Source organism: Chenopodium album, chromosome 8 (assembly GCF_948465745.1).
Source record: "Chenopodium album chromosome 8, dcCheAlbu1.1, whole genome shotgun sequence".
NCBI lineage: Eukaryota > Viridiplantae > Streptophyta > Magnoliopsida > Caryophyllales > Amaranthaceae > Chenopodium > Chenopodium album.
The window spans coordinates 76,000,383-76,018,833 of record NC_137841.1 but is presented as its reverse complement, the minus strand read 5'-3'; the positions used below and the strand labels follow the sequence as shown (position 1 = coordinate 76,018,833).

General features: G+C 39.1%; 1 protein-coding gene across 1 annotated transcript; it reads right to left on the bottom strand.

The window, feature by feature from the left end:
- Positions 1-13,724: 13,724 nt before the first annotated feature.
- Positions 13,725-18,204, bottom strand: LOC145642458 (phosphoglucan phosphatase LSF2, chloroplastic-like). The gene is made up of 5 exons (XM_081693645.1): positions 17,882-18,204; positions 16,111-16,316; positions 15,831-16,001; positions 15,406-15,621; positions 13,725-14,298 (listed from the first exon to the last, which is right to left on the bottom strand). The coding sequence occupies exons 1-4, from the start codon at positions 18,144-18,146 to the stop codon at positions 15,418-15,420; spliced, it is 846 nt and encodes a 281-aa protein (XP_081549771.1). The 5' UTR covers positions 18,147-18,204; the 3' UTR covers positions 13,725-14,298; positions 15,406-15,417.
- Positions 18,205-18,451: the final 247 nt, after the last annotated feature.

Sequence of the window (18,451 nt, the reverse complement as noted above, 5' to 3'; positions counted from 1 at the left end):
TCCTAAATGTTGTGCATCTTATGTTGGTCCTGTATCAACTAGAGCTGTCAATTCGGGTAAACGGGTCGGGTAATAGTGGATCGGGTCAATTCGGATAAATTCCATAACCTATGCGGGTCGGGTATGGGTTAGGTCATGCTTGAGTCGGGTCATACTTCTTATCGGGTTTAGGTCGTGTTAATAACGGGTTACATTCGGGTCGGGTGAACAATAGGTCGGGTTTAATTCAGGTTTTATCGGGTTAAAACGGTTAGGGTAATTCTCAAGTTCGAGTCGGGTTCGGTTCAAGTCAATAACTTGCGGGTTAGAATCAGGTCGGGTCATTCTCGAGTTTGAGTCAGGTTCGGTTCAAGTCAATAATTTTCAGGTTATAATAATCAGGTCGGGTCATTTTCAAGTCGGATCACTCTCAGGTTGAAGTCGGATTCAGTTCAAATCAATAATTTGCGCCTTATAATCAGGTTGGGTCATTTCCAAGTCGGGTCATTCTCGGATTCAAGTCGGGTTTGTTCAAGTCAATAATTTGCAGGTTACAATTAGGTCGGGTCATTTCCAAGTCAGGTCATATTCGAGTTCAACTAACTATAAATAGATAATTATCATTTTTATCAATCTAATTATTTCCTTTGACTATAATATATATGGCCATATACTAGGGAACTATAGTCTATAATTTAGGAAGATAATTATCTCCTTTGACCATAATACAAATATATAATATATTTAACTCTTAAATTTGAGGATGATGCTCCTTTCTTTTGCTGGCATGGACCGACTTGGCCTCCCTAAACAAAATGCTTTGATCAACAATAATAAGGTGGTCTAAATTGCATTTAAGGTGATTTAAGGTGGTCAGGAATAATTTGGGTTGAATTTAGGACAGGTCAATAACAAGCTAAGTCGTGTCGATTTCGAGTCGGGTTAGTAACAAATTGGGTAAGTAATACGTCTGGTAAAATTCGGGTCGGGTCAATAACAAGTTGGGTTTAATTTGGGTCAGGACAATAAAATGTCGGGTTGATTTCAAGTCGGGTTTGTAACAGGTTGGGTTAAATTCGGGTTGGATTTGGAACGGATCGAGTTGAATTCAGGTCAGGTTAGTTACAAGTTGGGTTAATTCGGGTTTTGACGGGTTAAAACGGGTTTGGGTTAATTTTGGTTCAAGTCGGGTTCAGTGCAAGTTAATTAAATTGGCCATTGTAAACCGGTAAATCGGTGCAAGTTGTAAACCGGTATATTGGTCGTTTAAAGGCAAATTTGATGGTTCCACCCACCCAATTGGACTAGAAGGGTATTAAGGACCAAGATAAACATTTTGGCGATTTTTATTCTGGGCGAAAATAAGTCAAAATTTTCAAAAATTGAAGGCTAATGTCCACGCTTTTTGAGAAATTTTGGAGATTTCGGGGACCGGTGTCGCAAAGTCTTGAGATTTTACGGAATACATCTGGGGGTCATAATATGTCGTTTAAAACCATATGTGATCCTTATATGTTATCATAGATGTTCGAGGTAGGCTTGAGTTAATGAAATCGGTGCAAGTTGTAAACCGGTAAATTGGTCTTTTAAAGGCAAATTGGATGGTTCCATTCATCCAATTGGACTCTCGGAGGGTGTTTGGGACCATGGTAAACATTTCAGCAATTTTTATTTCCAGGCGAAAAAAAAATTAAAAAAATTACAAAATTGAAGGCTAATATCCACGCTTTTGAGAAATTTTTTAGGTTTTGGGGCCCGGTGTCAAAAAAAACTTGAGATATTAGAGGATAAATCTTGGGGTCATATAATGCCGTTTGGAACCATATATGATCATTATATGTTGTCATAAATGTTCGTGGTAAGCTTGAGTTAATGTAATCGGTGCAAGATGTAAACCAGTAAATTGACCATTTAATGGCAACTTAGATGATTCCACTCACCCAATTGGATTCTCGGAGTTTATTAGGGACCATAGTAAACATTTCGGCAATTTTTATTTAAGGGCGAAAAAAAGTAAAAAAAAAAATCCAATATTGAAGGCTAATATCCATGTTTTTTGAAAAAGTTTGGAGGTTTCGGGGTCTGGTATCGAAAAGCCTTGATATTTTTGGGAAAATAGCTCAGTGTCCTATAATAACGTTTGAACAATATATGATCATTATATGTTGTCATAAATGGTTGTGGTAGGCTTGAGTTAATGAAATCGGTGCAAGTTGTAAACCGATAACTTTGCCATTTAAAGGCAAGTTGGATGGTTCCACCCAACCAATTGGAATCCTGAAGGGTATTAGGGACCATGATCAACATTTGGCAATTTTTATTTCCGGGTGAAAAAAGTCAAAAAAATTCTAAAATTGAAGACTAAATCACGCATTTTGCGAAATTTAGAAGGTTTAGGGCTCGGTGTCGAAAGTCTTGAAATTCTAAGAAATAAATCTCGAGGTCATATAATGCTGTTTGGAACCATATATGATAATTATATGTAGTCATAAATGATTGTGGTAGGCTTGATATATGAAATCGGTGCAAGTTCTAAATCGGTAAATTGGCCGTTTAAAGGCTAATTGGATGGATCCACTCAACCACTTGAACTGCAAGAGGGTATTAGGGGCCATAATAAACATTTTGACAATTTTTATTTCCGAGCGAAAAACAAAATCAAAAAATTCTAAAATTGAAGACTAATATACACGCATTTTACGAAATTTTGAAGGTTTCAGGGCACAGTGTCAAAAAGTCTAGAAATTCTAGGAAATACATCTCAGGGTCATATAATGCCATTTGGAACCATATATGATCATTTTATGTTGACATAAATGTTTGTGGTAGGCTTCAGTTAATGAAATCAGTGCAAGTTGTACATCGGTAAATTTGCCATTTAAAGGCAAATTGAATGGTTCCACCCACCCAATGAGACTCCCGGAGGATTTTAGGGACCATGGTCAACATTTCGACAATTTTTATTTTCAGGAGAAAAAAAAGTCAAAAAAATTCCAAAATTGAAGGCTAATATCCACACTTTTTGAGAAATTTTGAAGGTTTCGAGGCCCGTTGTTGAAAAGCCATGAGATTTTAGGGGATACATCTCAGGGTCATATAATACCGTTTGAAACCATAAATGATCATTATATATGTTGTCATAATCGTTTATGGTAGGCTTGAATTAATGAAATCGGTGAGAGTTGTAAATCGGTAAATTGGCCGTTTAAAGGCAAATTGAATGGTTCTACCGACCCAATGGGACTCCTAGAGTATATTAGGGACCATGGTCAACATTTCGGCAATTTTTATTTTCAGGCGAAAAGAAGTCAAAATATTCCAAAATTGAAGGCTAATATCCACACTTTTTGAGAAATTTTGAAGGTTTCGAGGCCCGTTGTTGAAAAGCCATGAGATTTTAGGGGATACATCTCAGGGTCATATAATACCGTTTGAAACCATAAATGATCATTATATATGTTGTCATAATCGTTTATGGTAGGCTTGAATTAATGAAATTGGTGAGAGTTGTAAATCGGTAAATTGGCCGTTTAAAGGCAAATTGAATGGTTCTACCGACCCAATGGGACTCCTGGAGTATATTAGGGACCATGGTCAACATTTCGGCAATTTTTATTTTCAGGCGAAAAGAAGTCAAAATATTCCAAAATTGAAGGCTAATATCCACACTTTTTGAGAAATTTTGAAGGTTTCGAGGCCTGTTGTTGAAAAGCCATGAGATTTTAGGGGATACATCTCAGGGTCATTTAATATTGTTTGGAACCATAAATGATCATTATATGTTGTTATAATTGTTCGTGGTAGGCTTGAATTAATGAAATTGGTGAGAGTTTTAAATCGGTGAATTGGCAGTTTAAAAGCAAATTTGATGGTTCCACCTACCCAATTGGACTCCTATAGGGTATTAGGGACCAGGGTAAACATTTCGACAATTTTTATTTCCACGCGAAAAAAAAATCAAAAAATTCAAAAATTAAAGGCTAATACCCACGCTTTTTAAGAAATTTTGGAGTGTTCGGGGCCCGGTGTGTAAAAGCCTTGAAATTCTAGGGAATACATCTCGGGGTCATATAATATTGTTTGGAACCATATATGATCATTTTTTGTTGTCATAAATGTTCGTGGTAGGCTTGAGTTAATGAAATCGGTGCAAGTTGTAAACCGGTAAATTGGTCGTTTAAAGGTTATTGGATGGTTCCACCCACCCAATTGTAATCCCGTGGGGTAATCGAGACCATGGTAAACATTTCGGCAATTTTTATTTCCATGCGAAAAAAGTCAAAAAATTCCAAAATTGAAGGCTTAATATCTATACTTTTTAAGAATTTTTGATTGTTCCGGGGCCCGGTTTCAAAAAGAAAGAGATGTTAGGGGATTCGTCTTGGGTTCATATAATTCCGTTTGGAACCATAAATGATTATTATATGTTGTCATAACTGTTCGTGGTAGGCTTGAATTAATAAAATCGGTGCAAGTTGTAAACTGCTAAATTCGTCATTTAAAGGCAAATTCGATGGTTCCACTAACCTAATTAGACTCCCGGAGGGTATTAGGGACCATGGTAAAAATTTTGGCAATTTTTATATTCGGGCGAAAAATGTCCAAAAATTTCAAAATTGAAGGCTAATATCCACGCTTTTTGAGAAATTTCGATTGATTCGGGGCCCGGTGTCAAAAAGCATTGAGATTTTAGGGTATACATCTAGGGTTCATATAATGCCGTTTGGAACCATATATGATCATTATATGTTGTCATAGATATTCGTGGTAGGCTTGAGTTAATTAAATCGGTGCAAGTAAGTTGTAAACTGGTAAATTGGTCGTTAAAAGGCAAATTGGATGGTTTCACTCACCCAATTGGACTCCCAGAGGGTACTAGGGACCATGGTAAACATTTCCACATTTTTTTTCTGGGCGAAAAAAAGTCAAAAAAATTCCAAAATTGAATGCTTATAAATCCACTCTTTTTAAGAAATTTTATGGGTTTCAAGGCCCAGTGTCGAAAAGACTTGAGATTTTAGGAGATGCATCTTAGGGTCATATAATTCCGTTTGGAATCATATTTTATCATTATTTGTTGTCATAAATGTTGTGGTAGGCTTGATGTAATGAAATCAGTGCAAGTATTAACCGGTAAATTGACCGTTTAAAAGCAAATTTGATGGTTACACCCATCCAATTAGGCTCCCGGAGGGTATTAGGGACTATGGTAAACATTTCAACAACTTTTATTTCCGGACGAATAAAAATAAAAAAAAAATCTAAAATTAAAGACTAAGATCCAAGTTTTTTCAGAAATTTTGGAGGCTTCGAGTCCCGATGTCGAAAAGCTTTGAAATATTAGGGGATACATCTCAAGGTCATATAATGCTCTTTGGAACCATATATGATCATTATATGTTGTCATAAATGTTCGTGGTAGGCTTGATTTAATGAAATCGGTGCAAGTTGTTAATCAGTAAATTGGTCGTTTAAAAGGAAATTGGATGGTTATATCCACCCAATTAGACTCCCAGAGGGTATTAGGGACCATGGTAAACATTCAGACAATTTTTATTTCCGGGCGAAATAAAAGTCTAAAAATTCCAAAATTAAAGGCTAATATCCACGCTTTTTGAGAAATTTTGGAGGTTTCAGGGCCCGGAGTCTAAAAGCCTTGAAATTTTAGGAAATACACCTCGGGGTCATATAATGCCGTTTTGAACCACATATGATCATTATATGTTGTCATAAATGTTCAAGGTAGACTTGATTTAATGAAATCACTGCAAGTTGTAAACCTGTAAATTGGCCTTTTAAAGGCAAATTGGATGGTTCCACCCACCCAATTGGACTCTCGGAGGGTATTAGAGACAATGATAAACATTTCGGCAATTTTTATTTCCAGGCGAAAAAAATAATCAAAATATTCCAAAATTAAAGGCTAGATTCATGCTATTTTAGAAATTTTGGAGATCTTGAGGTCCGGTGTCGAAAAGTCTTGAAAATTTAAGGGATTAATCTCAGGGTCATATAATGCCGTTTGGAATTTTATATAATCATTTTATGTTGTCATAAATGTTCGTGGTAGGCTTGAGTTAATGAAATCGGTGCAAGTTGTAAACCGGTAAATTGGTCGTTTAAAGGCAAATTGGATGGTTCCATCCACCCAATTGGACTCTCTGAGGGTGTTTGGGACCATGGTAAACATTTCAACCATTTTTATTTCCAGACGAAAAAAGCTAAAAAATTCCAAAATTAAAGGCTTTTTGAGAAATTTTGAGGTTTCGGGGCCCGGTGTCGAAAAGACTTGAGATATTAGAGGATAAATCTTGGGGTCATATAATGATGTTTGGAACCATATATGATCATTATATGTTGTCATAAATGTTCGTGGTAAGATTGAGTTAATGTAATCGGTGCAAGATGTAAACCGGTAAATTTGCCATTTAAAAGCAACTTAGATGTTTCCACCCAACCAATTGGACTCATGGAGGTTATTAGGAACCATAGTAAACATTTCGACAATTTTTATTTAAGGGCGAAAAAATTATAAAAAAAAAATAAATAAAAAAAAAAACCAAAATTGAAGGCTAATATCCACGTTTTTTGAAAAATTTTGGAGGTTTTGGGGCCCGGTTTCGAAAAGAAATGAGATGTTAGGGGATTAGTCTCGGGGTCATATAATTCCCTTTGGAACTATAAATGATCATTATATGTTGTTATATATGTTTGTGGTAGGCTTGAGTTAATAAAATTAGTGCAAGTTGTAAATCGCTAAATTCGCCATTTAAAGGCAAATTCGATGGTTCCACCCACCTAATTAGACTCTCAGAGGGTATTAGGGACCAAGGTAATAATTTCGGCAATTTTTATATTCGGGCAAAAAAAGTCAAAAAATTTCAAAATTGAAGGGTAATATCCACACTTTTGAGAAATTTCGATTGATTCGGGGCCCGGTGTCGAAAAGCATTGAAATTTTAGGGGATAAATCTCGGGGTCATATAATGTCGTTTGGAACCATATATGATCATTATATGTTGTCATAAATGTTCGTGGTAGGCTTGAGTTTATGAAATCAGTACAAGAATTGGTCGTTTAAAGGCAAATTGGATGGTTCCACCCAGCCAATTAGACTCCTAGAGGGTATTAGGGACCATGATAAATATTTCGGCAATTTTTTTTTTCCGGGTGAAAAAAAATCAAAAAAATTTAAAATTGAAGGCTAATAATATCCACGCTTTTTGAGAATTTTTGGAGGTTTCGGGTAGAGCTGTCAATTCGGGTAAACGGGTCGGGTTTAGGTCGGTACGAGAAGGTCGGGTCAATTCGGATTAATTCCATAACCTATGCAGGTCGGGTTTTTGTTGGGTCATGCTCTAGTCGGGTCACGTCGTGTCATACTTCTTATCGATTTTGGGTCAAGTTTAGGTCGGGTTAATAACAGGTCGGGTAACATTCGGGTTAGGTGAACAATAGGTCGGGTTTAATTCGGGTTTTGGCGGGTTAAAACGGGTTAGAGTAATTCTCAGGTTCGAGTCGGGGTCTGTTCAAGTCAATAATTTGGGGGTTAGAATCAAGTCGGGGTCATTCTCGGGTTTGGGTCGGGTTCGGTTCAAGTCAATAATTCGCAGGTTTTAATTTGCGGGTCATAAATAGATAATTATCATTTTTATCAAGCTAATTATTTCCTTTAACTATAATATATATGGCAATATACTAAGGAATTATAGTCTATAATTTAGGAAGATAATTATCTCCTTTGACCATACAACAAATATATACTATATTTAATTTTTAAATTTGAGGATGATGCTTCGTTCTTTTGCTGTCCTGGACTGACTTGGTCTCTCGAGACAAAATGCTTTGATCAACAATAATAAGGTGGTCTAAATTGCATTTAAGGTTATTTGAAATCGGGTCACGAACAATTTGGGTTGAATTTAGGTCGGGTCAATAACAAGTCATGTTGATTTCGATTCGGGTTAGTAACAGATTGGGTTGAATTTTTTGGTCAGTTTAGTAATAGTTCTGGTAAAATTGGGGTCGGGTCAATAACAAGCCGGGTTGAATTTGGATCAGGTTAATAACAAGTCAGGTTGATTTCGGGTCGGGTTTGTAACAGGTTGGGTTAAATTCGGGTCTAGTTAGGAACGGGTCAGGTTGAATTCAGGACAAGTTAGTAACAAGTCGGGTTAAATTCGGGTTTTGACAGATTAAAACGGGTTTGGGTCAATTTCGGTTCAATTCGAGTTCGGTTCAGGTCAATAATTTACGAGTTACATTCGAGTCGGGTTATCTCTAGTATCAAGTATCAAATGTAAAAGTTACTTGGACTCTAGAGATTAGATTTTGTGCGATTTAGGGTTGCTGGTGGTTTCACGGGCAAGGTTTCGGGGGTGCGGCTGGTGGTGGTTTCACGAGGGGGCTGTGGTGCGGCTGGTGGTGGTTTCAAGGGGGGCTATTGGTGGTTTCACGGGCAAGGGTTTCACGGGTACCTGCTGGTGGTGCGATTTAGGTTTTTTGGCTGATTTCGGGGGTGCGGCTGGTCATGGGAGTTGTTTCCGGCTTGGGTGGCTGGAGAAGGTGGTGTTTTAGGGTGGGGCGGCAGGAGGTGGAGGTGGTGGTTGGGCGGCAGGAGGTGGAGGTGGTGGTTTGGGTTGGCTGCCAGAATTTTTATTTTGGTTTTCTTTTTTTGTTTTGTTTTTTTTTTTAATTTTTTTGGAACCAGTCACACGCTGACACGTGTCAAATAACCTACAATAATAGGTTGTTGACTAATGTTGACCGGTTTGGGACTGCTAGAGGAAAACCGACCTAATAGTTAGGATTATTGTAGAATAATCATAAGTTGGGACTATTGTAGGTAAATCGCCCATAGTTGGGATTATTAAAGTGTATTTTTCCTTAAATATAAAGAGATTTTGTAAATTTACTTGGACACACACAGGTCCTGTATAGTTTTTTCGCGCAAAACCCCATGTCTTATGTTCAATCAATTTTTGTTACGACAATACAAAGCATGGTTTTGCAAAAACTGAAAGGTCATACGGAGTATGATGATATCATCACAACTCTTCATCCTTTCAGTATCATTATTGTAGGAATGAATCCCCCTCGCCCTTCCTATTATTACTGTGGTATTTATATACCAATATTACAGAGTATCAAGGAAGCTATACAAAGAACCTAGGGAATAAACCAAAGTCTAGGGACTAATACAATCATTGGGAATTATACAAGCCTAGTAAATGCATCATCATATTACAACGGCTAATACACCCCCGCAGTCGGAGCGGGAGGTAATCGGACGCAAAGGCTGGCTCGAAAGTCTTCAAAGAGGATTTGTGGCAGCCCCTTGGTGAAGATATCGGCAATTTGGTAACGAGATGGAATGTGGAGCACTCGGACTTGACCACGACTTACTTTTTCCCGAACAAAGTGGATATCCATTTCGATATGTTTAGTTCTTTGATGTTGAACGGGATTTCCAGCAAGATATACCGCACTAACGTTGTCACAATAGACAATTGTAGCCTTTTTAATGGGGCAACGAAGCTCTAGCAGGAGGTTCCTTAACCAACATGATTCGCCTACTACATTAGCCACACCGCGGTACTCCGCTTCGGCACTTGAACGAGACATAGTAGGCTGCCTTTTGGCAGACCAAGAGATGAGATTTTCACCCAAAAAGACGCAATATCCCGATGTTGAACGACGAGTATCCGGGCAGCCACCCCAATCGGCGTCGGTGTAGGATATTAGGCTCGAGAGAGAGGATGAGTGCAATTGGAGACCGAGCTTAAGAGTGCCTTGAATGTATCGGAGTATACGGCGAAGAGCTTGCATATGTTGTTGTCGTGGGTCATGCATAAACAAACATATTTGCTGAACCGCGTAGGAGATATCGGGCCTAGTAAATGTGAGATATTGTAATGCACCGGCAAGGCTTCGATAAAGAGTTGGGTCAGCAACTGGAGGGCCCGAATTTGCACTCAATTTCGATTTAGAATCCACCGGGGTAGCTGATGGTTTACACGCTGACATGTTGGCACGGGCAAGGATGTCTTCTGCGTATGATCTTTGGGAAAGGAAAAGGCCGTTGGCTTGGTGTGTGACAGAAATTCCGAGAAAGGAATTGAGAAGTCCGAGGTCTTTCATGGCGAACTCGGCTTGTAATTTGTCCATGATGGATTGTCGAAGAGCTTTGGTGGAGGCCGTGAGAATTATGTCGTCGACATATAGTAAAATATAGGCAACCTCTTTGCCATGGCAGTAGATAAAAAGGGAATGATCACACTTGCTATGAATAAATCCGATCGTGGAGACAAATTTGGCAAACCGATGATACCAAGCCCGGGGAGCTTGTTTGAGACCGTAGAGAGCCTTTTGAAGTCGACACACATGAGAAGGCTTTGTTTTATCACGAAGCCCGGGAGGTTGGTGCATATAGACGGTTTCATCAAGATCCCCATTTAAAAAAGCATTCTTAACATCCATTTGGTGAATGGACCAAGACTTGGAGAGAACAATGCTTAGAACGGTGCGGATGGTTGCGGGTTTGACCACCGGGCTAAATGTTTCATCACAATCGATGCCAACCTGTTGATTCCTGCCATTGACAACAAGACGGGCTTTGTGCCTCTCAAACACACCGTTAGCATTTTTCTTGTGGCGATAAAGCCACATACAAGGAATAATATTGACATTAGCGGGTCGTGGCACCAACTCCCACGTCTTATTTTTAATTAGAGCATTAAATTCGTCAAACATGGCATTCTTCCAATTCGGGTCTTTGAGGGCAGCAATGGGATTTCGAGGTAAAGGGGAAGGGGAAACCGAGGTGTGAAGATTAAATAATCTTTTCGGTTTAAAGATGCCATGTGAGCTACGGGTTGCCATTTGAGGGGAAAGAGTAGTAGCATTGGACTGATTTGTGGAGTTAGAAGTAGGATTGGGCTGAGCATGTGGTGGCGAGGATGGGCCACGAGAAGGAGAGTGCTGCTGGGCTGGAGAGAGAGGAGTAGTACTGGGCCCAGAAGATGGACCAGCAGAAGGAGGAGGGGAGGAGTGGGCCGTGGGTGAAGGTAGATGAGTTGGGGTTTGCTGCTGGGCCGAGGGCTGAGGAGTGGTGGGAATTGTGTGGGCCGTGGGCTGCTGAGGGGTGGGGGGAAGTGTTTGGGCCGTGGGCTGCTGAGTGTGAGTAGTGTTTAGGTGAGAGAGCAAAGCTGGAGATAGGCCATGGTCCAAGAATTCATACGTGAATGCAGTGGGGGTGTGAACCTTGGCAAAAGGAAATTGTGTCTCATCAAAAATAACATGCCTAGATATGAAAATCTTGTTAGTTGACATGTCATAGCACTTATATCCGCGGTGATTAGGAGGGTAACCTAGGAAGACACACGGGGTGGACCGGGCTTGGAGTTTATTGATGGAGGTGGATGAGAAGAGAGGGTAGCATAGGCAACCAAACACACGGAGATGAGAGTAAGAAGGATCTTTTTGGTATAGAATTTGAGTGGGAGAGTTGAGATTGATTATTTTGGATGGAAGAATGTTATGTAAGTAGGTTGCCATTTGTAAGGCATGATGCCAAAATGAGGGTGGCATGGATGAGTGAGCTAGAAGGGTGCGGATCATATTATTTATAGTGCGAATTTTTCTTTCCGCTTTGCCATTTTGAGAGGAGGTGTGGGGGCAAGAAAAGCGAAAAAGGATGCCATTTTGCTCACAAAATTGTTTAAAGGGGCCATTATCATATTCTTTCCCATTGTCACATTGAAAGCATTTTATTTCCCTTTCAAATTGAGTTTTGGCATAGCTACGAAATTGTAAGAAATAAGAGTGAACTTGAGATTTTTTGCATATGGGAAAAGTCCACAAGAAATTACTAAAATCATCCAAAAATAATACATAGTAAAGGTGACCCGCGGAGCTTAATTTTGGGGAGGTCCATACATCACTATGCACTATGTCAAATGGCAAGCAAGTATGAGAATTAGAGTCATAAAATGGCATTTTAACATGTTTACCAAGAGGACAAGAAGGACAAATAGAAGAGCTAACAAGTCTATTACAATTGACAAAATTATTTCTCCTAAGAGAAGCTAAGATAGTAGTGCCGGGGTGTCCAAGTCGGTCATGCCAAAGAGACGGAGAGAGGGCAGCGAAAGTGGAGTGAGGAGAGACAAGTTTGGTGGCGGTGGAGATGGGGTAGAGATCACCGGCACTATCACATCGCATAAGATGACTCCCCGTCGATAGGTCCTTCACAGAGAAACCAAACGGGTCAAATTCAATAGACACCCAATTATCACAAGTAAACTTTCTAACCGAAATCAGATTTTTAATAAGTTTGGGAGCATGTAGGACATCTGTTAGGGAAAAGGGAGGATGTGGGAAGGGAAGAGAGGTGCTACCAATACCACGAATCGGAATGCCATGTCCATTTCCAACAATAATATTTCTTTCATTGCTCAAATTAAAGTAAGACGAGAGAGTACCTGACTGAGATGTCATATGGGAGGTGGCGCCGGTGTCCATGTACCACCCGTCGTCCGGTGGATTGAGAGATAGAGTGTGCATTGCCGCATCGATTTCGGTTGGAGCATAGGCAGTTGATGGACCTTGAGCAGAGTAAGCTTGCTGTGTTTGAGGACGTGGGCCGAGTAAGCCTTGTTGGCGTGAAGGAGGAGGCCGGGCCCAAGAAGAGGTGGGATATGGGCAAGGGGGCATGGCCCATTGAGGTGGCCATTGAGCCCAAGGAGGGCAACTGGCCTGCTGCTGCCATGGACTCCACGACTGCCACGGCTGGTTGCCACGGTTGGAGTGTTGAGGCCGTTGGTGGTTGCGACCTCCGTTGTTCCGGCCCCTGCCACGGCCGCCGCCGCCACCGCGGTTCCGGCCACCGTGATTGCCGCGGTTATGTCCCCTGTTTTCGCGGTAATTTTAGCGAGCATGAGTGTCATTCGAGGAGTGATTATCGTCAGATTGGTTCCCGGAATTGTTTCCGGCAGCAAATAGAGCAGAACCGGCAGTGATGGCTTCGCTGGTGGCTTGAGACGCAAGGCGAGACTCTTCGAGGCTTAGCATTGACCTTGCCTTATAGAAGGAGGGTAGAGGATCGGATTGTTGAATGATGGCAGCCACACCATCATATGACTTGGGTAGGCCGCGAATGAGGGTAAGAACAAGGCGTTGATTGTTGACCGGAGCGTCGACATTGGCTAGTTGATCGGAGATCATTTTTACCTCTTGGCAGTAGGCATTAATATCCGGAAAATTTTTCATCTCAATGTTTGAAAATAATCCCTCCAATTGTACTGCTCTGGAGCTTTTGTTGTCTTGGAATATGTCTTGCAAACGTTCCCACGCTTGTTGGGCCGTAGAGTTAGGTTCGAGAATGGTGTTCATGAGATCATTAGAGATCGTGCTGTAGATCCATTGGAGGACAATGGCATCCAAACGAATCCAGAGAGCGGTGTCGGCTGTTTCATCTTTATCCTTGGGAGGGATGATGTGGTCGATAACATCATGAGCACGAGCATGAATTTTAAATAATTCTGCCCAAGAGGAGTATTGAACATTTTTTAATTCAAGGGTAATGGGAATTACGCTGCGAATATTATTCACAGTCATGGCAGGGTGAATTGAGGGAGATTTTGGAGGATTGTCACCCATGGTGGACGAAAAGAAGGAGAAGAAAGAGGCAGAGAGATTAAGAAGAGATAGATATGGAAGAAAACCTAACCTAGCCTGATACCATGTAGGAATGAATCCCCCTCGCCCTTCCTATTATTACTGTGGTATTTATATACCAATATTACAGAGTATCAAGGAAGCTATACAAAGAACCTAGGGAATAAACCAAAGTCTAGGGACTAATACAATCATTGGGAATTATACAAGCCTAGTAAATGCATCATCATATTACAACGGCTAATAATTATAAATAGTTACATTCGGTCATTCATCACCGCAAGAGATTACATATCACATTATAGACACAGAATAGGGATGATCTCAATCATTCTCTCGCCCATTTTTATTACACCTTTCATCAATATTGGTAAACTATGAATAACAGGATACAGAGGTATGTTACACAGTTCCACTTCCATATGTCTTCAAATTGGTGGAGCTCCACTGCACTGTAAAAGTGTTGTGTAATGGCTATAGAGGACCACCATACCATTTCCTCAGCTACCTGTTCAGGCAAGTATTTTATGATGATTCCACGGTATTACTTTACTTTTTCAATGAGCAGTCTTATGATGATGAATGTACAGAATCATTCTCGACTTTCCAGCACGCTCTTGCAGCTACGTGCTTTTGTTATTCCTGAAACCGACCAACAAAAAATTCAAAATCTACAAGAATATGAATGATAACATTTGTGTTTTATATGAAGACATTAACACTTGTTATACCAATTTATTGTATGTAGTTGCATTGTAATCCAACCATATTTAACCTGTTAAATAGATATGTCCGTTTCATTTCAAATGGAGGCAAGTATCAATTCTTAGGTTCACTGCGTTTCAAGGATCAAATTGGCAACAGGTTCTCAGTAATAGCAGGATTAAGGGCTTAAGGCAACATAGAAATAGCATCTCCAATCCCTGCAACAGGCAGAAGTGATAGGGGGTAATGTTTATGAACACTTCCATAGGGCAGGGCAGGGCAAGGAAGGTGCTTTAAACTTGAATTCTGCTCCTGATTAGAAGAGGGTAGGGGTTATCTTTATTGTTGAAGAGAGCCTTTGGTTGACTAAGGTTTATATAAATAATCAAGCATATATTCACGTGTGAAAAAAATTAGCTTGCGTAATTTTGCTTAATGCCTCATCCAGGAAGTTTTTACATATGCATCATCTTTCAAACTGATCATGCTAATATTGCTAGCTATTAGACAAGGAACCATTAGTCATAATTGGGTCTAATAAGGAAATCATCATTTCCTCAGTTTCATACTTGTATAAGTCCTAAAGCATGACCCTTTGACACTTTCTTCTGGACAGCATAATGCCAAGACTAGTCAAAAGAGCCGCGACCATGAACACCATCTCACATTGACGATTTTGTTTCAAAGTTCTCCTTTCTTATTTCCTTTTCCTTGTTCTGTTTTTTTTCTTTTCATGATGTTCTTTTGGGAGGGGTGGTGGAGAAAGAGATGAAAAGTGACTGACCAGTCTCATGTATAAAGCTCTATCAATCTAAGCACTAGCCAAAAAATCTGGTTATCTTGTTATATACTAAACCAAAGCTGTGGACTTAGCATTTGAACACAAAGTAACCAGCTCACAGACCTAGCACTTGCGCAGTTCAACTGTAACAAACAAGACAAACACATGTTGCCGAAGTTTCTGGACTCACAATTCAGCTATTGTACTTGAAAGAAATGACTCCAAAACAATCTATCTAGAGCAGATTAAAGTGAGAAAGATACCGTGCGTCTGGTTCATGTTCCACGAAGGGCACGCACACGTTCCTGAATAAGCTTCCTCTCCCAATCTGATATATCCTCAAAAGCATGCTCCGGAAGATTCTCGAATGGCTCCTTCCAAGGGTCATTTTTAGCAAGATCATAAGTAGCTCCGCGAATTGCTTTTTTGTTGGGTCCACAAGGTCGTTTTGAAGTAAGTCCATCATATGCCTCTTTAAGCTGCTCCACAAGACCACAACCATGCAACACCAACGTATAATTTAGTAAAAATCTTAGCTGGTTACTAAACTAAACAAGTCCCCCATCATCACTATCACAAACAGAAAAGTTTGAATTCTGATCTTGTTTTTCCTTTTGGGTCATGTTATAGTTCAAACATTAAACATTTTTACTAGCTAAGGCAACAAAGTTTGAAGTTGAGGACTTACATTCATGCCACAAAACCAGAACATATAGGTGATTGCAACAGCAGGAGCTCTGCCAAGTCCAGCAGTACAATGAACATATACCCTTCCTTTCCCCTCTGATATGGCCCACTCCAATGACGAAACAGCTCTGGGAAGCATGGTTCTCAGTGAATCTGGATCAAAATCTTTAGCCTAGTAATACATAAGAGAAAAGAGTCAAGAAGTCTAAAAGAGAGTATTTCGCCTCCCTTGCCAATTCACAAGATATACAGGAGAGGAGCTGAGAATAGGATATTCTTACAGGCTTTCTCATATGACAAATCCCAATCTGTTCACATTGTTTCAATATGGAATCAAAGTCAATCCCCCAATATTCAATGTCGTTGTCCTGTTGCAGGTTCAAAATGTATGCTACATTTTCATTTAGCTTCAGGTGCTCAATATCTTCTGGCTTTTGAGGCTGTGAGCCCACAATTAAGTTATCAAGTATCAGAGTGTAGTTCATTCCTAAATGACCAAACATAGATATGCAATTATGTTACCATCTCTTATAAAATTCAAGTAAACAACAGCTAGAACTTTTTTTTAGCAAGTGAAACAAGTCCATTACAAAAAATTATAGATGTACATCATAGGCCAAAGCACTAGACCAAACCATATTTATAGTCAAAAGTTATTGAATAACAAAATGCTCTTCCAAAAGCATAGATGTGGTATCATTCTCAATTTCTCATAGACAAGTCACCAAACTCAGTGGCATATTGATATCATGGTGATTATTTCTATCGAGAACAATACAGTTGGAAACAGAATTTTTTTAGCAATGTTGATGATACATGTTTCATTTTCTAATTGCTTCTAGACAAAGTCCTTCCAAGATATACCAACGAAATGACCGTGACATATGCATCAAGCATTTTACCTTAGCAGGGAAGAGATATAGTTCTTAGTCATTTTAATGATACAAAAATGCACTGATTTTCCACAAAGTTTCTCTCAGTTGGGGCGGTACTTCTAATAATTTATCTTGGGACGCGTTTTATTTGGCAGTTACTGGATGAATTCCATTGGATGGTTTACCTTTTATTTACATCGAAAGCACATCTCAATATCACATAACGGAACATAAAGTTTCACAACCTAATGAGTCTTCCACTTATTTGAGGAGATGTTATTAAATTATCTATGGTTAACCTCATATAGACAATTGCTTTTGAACCCCCCTTCCCTGTCTTTTCACCTTTAACTTGCTTTTTGTCGAAAGATTAATGAACCAATTAGTCCAATTAGTTCCATTACATCCTCAACGCTAAATGAATTTTTTATGCCAATATGATAAGCATGATCAATTAAACTAATATGATCATAAAGTAGCTTTCTTTGCCACAAAGCTCAAACATAATCAATTAAATGAAAGCATAAAAGGAAAAAGAAAGCCACGCTACATGTATCCTAACAAAATCAAATCAATGTCAATATTAACCCAGATGCCTTCAAAGAGATTGCCAACATTGATAGACGTTGGTTTCAACTGACCCTTAATCTTAAAGGCAACAAACATGCAATATGGAGTACTCCATGTCTCCATTCATTATACATACTTCGTAAAATTAGTACAAATTACACTATCAACGTGACTATTTTTACGGAGTAACTATTAAGTGCAAACAAATCCATTAATTATCTTCATAATGTCCAATGTAATTCAAAGCTACAAAGTAATTAACTTTGGTTCCATTAGAAAGTCACACCAATACATCATAAGGCAAAAGGTTCTAAGAGGTGGCAATGAGATATTATTCTAACCCCACTTAACAATATGATCATAAGACATTAATCTATTAAATCACCCCACTAATGAAGCTGAAGATAATGCTTATACTTTTCTAATCTATAATTAAAAATTCACAGTAAAATCCAATGAATCTGAATTTTCATCAACTCTTTATCAAATTTAACAAGCACCCAGATCAAATTTGGGCAAATCAAATCATATCAAACCCACAATTGATAATCTTAATAATAACATGATTATACAAAAATTAAATCAAGATATAAAATTAGAAACTGACCAAGTTCATGATGATATTCATATGGGTTCTTCATCATATTCTTCATGGCAATATTATATTCTTCCATCCTACTTTTCTTGGGAATTGTGATGGAATTACTCGAGGGTTTTTCTTCATTCTCATTACCAGATAATTTGCAGCAAATCCCAGATTTTACAGTAGCAGGAAAACTGAAATTGGTAATTAATTTTTTGCTTCTGATGCCATTTTCAAGTGAAAATTTTGTGGGTAATAAAGATAAGCAAGCTTTTCCAAGAACTTCCATTCCACTCTCACTCTTCTTTAGATCTTCTGGGCAGAAAAGTTTTCTTTTTTCTTGTTTTTTTGGTCACTTTTTCCAAACTTTACGTGATCCGAAATTGAAAACTGGACCTGGTCAATTTGTGGTTTGGTTCAGATTGGTGAATGTGGTTCAATAGATAGCCAGCCTTAGCCTTAGAAAGGAATTGGGCTTTGTTGTGCAATGTTTTCAATTGTGCCATTGTCACCCATTTGGGGGTATTTGGTAGTATTTACTTAGCAAGTTAGCATTATAGCTAGGGAGACATTGGGTACCCGGTATCGTGTCGA